The following is a 5,444-nucleotide window of genomic DNA, read 5'->3' on the forward strand; positions in this document are numbered from 1 at the left end:
TATATATATATATATATATATAGTGATCCTTATGTAGTTTTAACAGATTTGATTTTCAAAAGTGATTCCCAAATATATATTACTCCTTTTATTTGTGGCCCTGAAGGCAGTGGCCAGCAAAAGGTCAGATTAAATTAAATTTGACTGAAATGATCTCTTTGGGCATAAAAAATAATATGTGAAAAAGCCAGTACCTTAGAAAGAGTGGGCCCTATTGTGTCTGGACAAGTATCTAGTTGGGTGTCGCCATGGGATTATGGTATTGCGATTACTAAATAGGGTATAAAAAAAGGTAGCGAAACTTCTCCTGTGAGTGAATTTATCTGTTTGCTTAAAATAATTTGCCAAGTCACATTTGGTAGCTTCCTTGCAAAGGCCATTGGATGTCATGTCTGGTGGTGTTTGCTAGGAAGCAGCACTATACCTAATCTCACCTGCAAATTCTTTTGAAATGTAAATGTGTTAAGAAATTGAAAGTGATGGAACAGAGAATCCAAGACTGCAGTACAAATAGTGAAAAAATAATTTCTAGTTGACCTTGTTGGTAGAGGCTAATGCTGAGCGGAGTTTCTGATGGAAAGCTGGGATTCGTTCCCTGTGTAAAGGCCAGTTGAGAACACAGTGAGGTTTCAACATGCCACGACGAAGATGCAGAGAGCGGTTCAGACTGTAATCAGTTACATCTTGCAAAAAAATCAGAATCAGCGAGTCACGATTGTCCTCCATTACCTGGTGAAGTGCATGATGGGCTTTGAATCTGCAGAGTGGAAGAAAGAGAGAGTGTAAACACTTCTGAATTGAACTTGAATTCGCTAAAACACCTGTGCATTTCAGTAACTTGCAGAAAAGGAAGCATATGTGTTTCTTTGAGGATCTGAATCTACACCTTAAAGACCCTAAACTGGTCAGTGGTTTGCATTTTATTAATGGTCACTAAATGTAATTGTAGAAAGCCTTTTTGAATCAGTTATAGATAATAAGGACAATTTTACTTACTGCCTACACCATGGATCATTTAGAAGCATTTCTGTAATAACAAAAAGGATTTTCCTAGATTGTCCCATGTTTTCAACAATGGTGTCGAGTTGAGAAAAGCCAGGTATTGCATCTCTGTCTTCAAGAAAAAAATTGAATTTTTCATCCTCTAAGGGGAGTAAGCTTCGTTCCACCCATGGTCTGTCCTCAACACTGTGGATGATATATGCATCATATGCATATCTACCTTCAGTAATGCTTTCATCCTCCAGTGATGCCAGCATACGGTTTACCATTATGTTCCAGAAGAACTGGATTCTCCATCCCTGGAAGTGTACCAGGAAAGCTGTAAATAACAACATTAACACTGCTGTGCTACTTAAAATGTACAGTGCCTTAAAAGGTGTCATATCCTTGCAGGACAATGGGTCAAAGGCCATGACGGAGCGGTTAAAGTAGGCATTTGGGGTGTTGCAGATGTAACTTTGAGGGAATCCAGGAATGCTGGCATTGGTAGAGTTAAGCCACCCAGAGAACCACAGGATGCTCTCGCAGGTGCAGTCAAAGGGGTTGTGGTCCATGTAAAGTTCTGTCAGGTTGGACAGCGGCACACCAAATGTGACATGTTGGATGGAGGTTATAAGGTTCTTTTGAAGATACAAATACTTTAAAGACTGTAGGTCATCAAAAACAGAGGCATGCAGCTGATCCAAGAGATTACCATGGAGACTTAGCTCACGTAACTCTGAGAGGCCGCGCAAAGCATTGAGTGGAATCTCATCTAAACCATTGTAATCCAGATCCAGGACAGACAGTTTTGTGGCATCCTGGAGGAACAACACTGGACCACCTGGGTTGGCCGTCTTCCACAACCTAGCCAAGTTGTTGTGCTGCATTTTCAGCACTTTCAGATGATAGAGTCCTTTCAGCAAGCAAGCATTTATGTTTGCAATATTGTTATTACTGAGATCTAGAAATGTGAGGTTGACAAGTGGCCTGAATGGAGATGCTTCCATAGCTAGGGTCCCTTTTAGGGCACGGCCGAGCTTTAGAGTCCTTAATGTTGGGACGTGGATGAATGACGTATTGGTAAGGGAAATGCTTTGCTGGTTTATAGACATGTCAATCTCTTTAATGTTAGAGAGGCCCTCTAACTCATCTCCTTTCAACTGCTGATTAATGAAATTGTGACCAAGTACGAGTGTAGTGAGGTTGCCCAAACTTGAGAAGGCCCCAGGTGCCAACTTGTTGATACCCATGGCAGTAAGATTAAGAGTCTGAAGGAGTGGAGATTCTTGCAAAGCAGCGAATGTTCTGTTTGTGACCGTCTTCAACCCTGTGATGCTCCAACTCAAATCCAGTGTCTTCAGGTTCAGAAGTCCAGAAAAGATATGCTCTGTTATCTCTCGGAATGCAGTATTTGCCATGCATAGATGCTCTAATTGGACTAAATGGTGGAAAGAAAAGTCTTCAATGATTGGTAAGGATGATGTATGACTCTTAATCAGTGCTTTCTGCAGGTTAAGCTGCCTCAGGTTTCCCAATCCACGGAAAGTGTCCTTAGTTAGGTGTCTAAGAGTGTTATGCTCCAGGGATAACATTTCCAGTCGGGGAAGCCACTGAAAGGCGCCTTCAGCAATCTTCGACATTGTGTTGCTGCTGAGGTCGAGCACTGTGATGTTAGTCTTCTCTAGACCTTGGAAAGTTGTGTTTGAGAGTGTCACCTGTTGAGTGTTCTTAAGGGAAAGGTTTCGCAAAGCTGTGCCAGCAAGTTCTTCACAAAGACTGGTGGTAAACTGAGGGCTGATCTTGCAGTAATCCAGGAGTAAGTCAGAAAGTCTAGCAATAGCCTGGAAACAGCCATTCTCCACCTAGTTTATCAAAACAATTGAAAAAAAAAGACAAAAGTTTGCTGGAGTGAGAACGATAGAGCTAAGCCAGGTTTAAGAAACAACACCTTGATGATATGACATTGAACACTGAACTTAACTTAAAAAAAAATGCATACAAACATACCAATTGACTGCCATTTGTTTAAAAGTTTAATTCAAGTTGCATTTGTTTGATAATCTAATGCTACACAAGTTTCATAAGCTAGCCTGTTTTCAGGTCATGTCAGTAATCAGAGAGAAAAGTTATTCAATATTACATCATCATGAAAACATCATTGTCTGAGCACCAAAGATAGAAACACAGTCCTAACAGCTTTCCAAGAAAGATAATGGTAGATGCAAGTAAACACACGCTGTGGCAAACACACATGGTAGAATTTGAAATTCTGAAAGGGTTTTTATATAGAGATTCTCATGTGCTGTCAGTGAAAGTAACCAGACATGTGTTACTTTCTGTTCTTCTTACCTTTTTAAGAGACAGAGACGAGAGTATCAGAACCCGAAATGCAGAAGAATTACTGAGGAATGAGAAGTCATTCTTTTGCAGTACAGAGATTTCATTTCCAGAGAGAACAAGAGTGATCAGGTTTGGCAGCTGAGGTTGTGTGCCCAGTTTAGCTGATTTCAGTTTGTTTCGAGATACATCCAACCATGTCAAACTCTACATAGGGAGGAAATAACCTAATTGAATCATGCTAAAAGACACCTCGAACTTTTGATTGCATTTAATATTCACATTGAATATTTAATAAAATGTCTTCATAAACATACCTTTAGAACAGAGAAAGGCTCTCCATTTAGCTTCAGTCTGTTGTCAGACAGGTCAAGTCTTGTTAAATGAAAACAGTTTTTCAGGTCTTTCTCACTTATCAAATACACTTCATTGTGTTGCACATTAAGAATTTGCAGGTGTGGCAGAGAAAGACACAGATCCTTTTCTAAGGCAGTTAAAGAGTTGTAGCTGGCATCTATAGTCACCAGATTTGAGTACAAATGCAGAGAAGACAGAGTTTTAAGTCTATTGTGAGACACATCCAATGTGGTGATATTTTTGGGTAAGTCCGATGGAACTGCATCCAGATTCATATGACTGCAGTCTGCTTTGGCATTCTCAATCGTACATGTTGACTTGTGTGGATATGCAGTGTCTGCACAGTGGCCATGAAAGCACATGCAGAACAAGGGCAACAATATGAGTTTCATCTGTTCCATATATTTTCCTTCCTTCCTATTTTTTCCCCAAGTCAAGCTGTAATAAACATACTATTGTTGATAACAATATTTCATACACAGTATGAGTTTATAGACAATACAATTAGCTAGAAAAGATATAAAGAAGACCAGGGTTAGTCACAATATTTTAACCAAAAATTAAAAAAAAAAAAATCGTATTTCTTTTCTATTCTCCATCTGGTTGGGCCAAGTTGTCATATCAGTAATTTACTAGCCTACTACTATTTTCTGTTAGTCAAAACAAGTTATATTTTGCTTCTGAAAAGTCATTTAAATGCATAACACTTCTTAAATACTACATTATACTTTAAATACATAGCATTTAATATTTCCCAAAATGTACAGACATGGTTTTATGTTTACTCGGCGCGATGCAACTCGTAAAAAGACAGTATAAGTCATTATAATCCATAATTATGTCCCCACTGGATGCAGCGAATGCCTCGTTTATAATGGGTTTTCATGTTTTTGAATTATTGTTCCGGCCTGACAGGGCATCATCACAGTATGGTAGGGGCGTAACATTTCCGTCACACGCTTGAGGTATTCGGCCAATCATAACGCACTGGATAGCTGGCCAATCAGAGCACACCTCGCTTTTCAGACCGATGAGCTTTGTAAAAATCGACGCGTTTCAGAAAGGCGGGGCATAGAGGAGAAACAATAATGTACAGTATGTGGAAAATAATGTTTTTTGAACCTTAAACCGCATAAACACATTTCATTACACCAAATACACAAAATAATGTTCTTTTTAGCAGCATCATATGACCCCTTTAAGTCGAAACAACTAGCCACTAGCCTACCGTTATTAAAGAAACAATCTTCTAACTTTAAAATGTTATAATTATAATGGTTAAGATTATTTTCTTCTAAAACTGGTAACATGGTGCTACACGTGAACGTAGGCTATTAATCTGTGACCAAGTATTGCAGCAGTTGAATAGCATGTGTGATCTTTTATCATGTACTTACTTGAATTGTGACGATCTAATTCCCCACGTTCAGCTCAAATATCTGCATGTTTAAAGTGGTTCAAGTGTGAAGCAACTAGAGACAGACCTCTTGTATAGCCTTATAATCTTTGCATGGGGGGGAAAAACCTTCAGTAAGGAACAATTCCTCTTTCGTAAGAAGTGAAACAAACGAGGAGGCGGATCCTATCACGCAGTGTCCTAGATATCAAATATCGTCATATTCAGATCCGATAGAGGTCAAGTGAATAATTATACATATTTTATGTTACCCTCATTATTTGAATGCAGATTCGACCAGGTTTCAAAATACTTCATGACAATTGCAATCGAATCTAGCATTTTCTTGTGTCAGCGACAACCAGCTTTC

General features: G+C 39.1%; 1 protein-coding gene across 1 annotated transcript; it reads right to left on the reverse strand.

Moving 5' to 3' along the window:
• Window positions 1–10: 10 nt before the first annotated feature.
• Window positions 11–5,183, reverse strand: LOC107746023 (toll-like receptor 3). The gene is made up of 5 exons (XM_016560066.1): window positions 5,076–5,183; window positions 3,639–4,116; window positions 3,334–3,528; window positions 997–2,846; window positions 11–757 (listed from the first exon to the last, which is right to left on the reverse strand). Exons 2-5 carry the CDS (start codon window positions 4,077–4,079, stop codon window positions 529–531), a joined length of 2,715 nt encoding a protein of 904 aa, XP_016415552.1. The 5' UTR covers window positions 4,080–4,116; window positions 5,076–5,183; the 3' UTR covers window positions 11–528.
• Window positions 5,184–5,444: the final 261 nt, after the last annotated feature.

The sequence above is a fragment of the Sinocyclocheilus rhinocerous genome, unplaced genomic scaffold (genome assembly GCF_001515625.1).
Source record: "Sinocyclocheilus rhinocerous isolate Xijiao unplaced genomic scaffold, SAMN03320098_v1.1 scaffold288, whole genome shotgun sequence".
NCBI classification, from domain to species: Eukaryota; Metazoa; Chordata; class Actinopteri; order Cypriniformes; family Cyprinidae; genus Sinocyclocheilus; species Sinocyclocheilus rhinocerous.

Coding starts and splice junctions, on each gene's coding strand:
- LOC107746023 (XM_016560066.1), bottom strand. CDS start 4,079: ATGGAACAGATGAAACTCATATTGTTGCCCTTGTTCTGCATGTGCTTT. Junction 2,847..3,333: donor CGTCTCTGTCTCTTAAAAAG/GTAAGAAGAACA, acceptor TTGATAAACTAG/GTGGAGAATGGCTGTTTCCA. Junction 758..996: donor AATGATCCATGGTGTAGGCA/GTAAGTAAAATT, acceptor TCCACTCTGCAG/ATTCAAAGCCCATCATGCAC.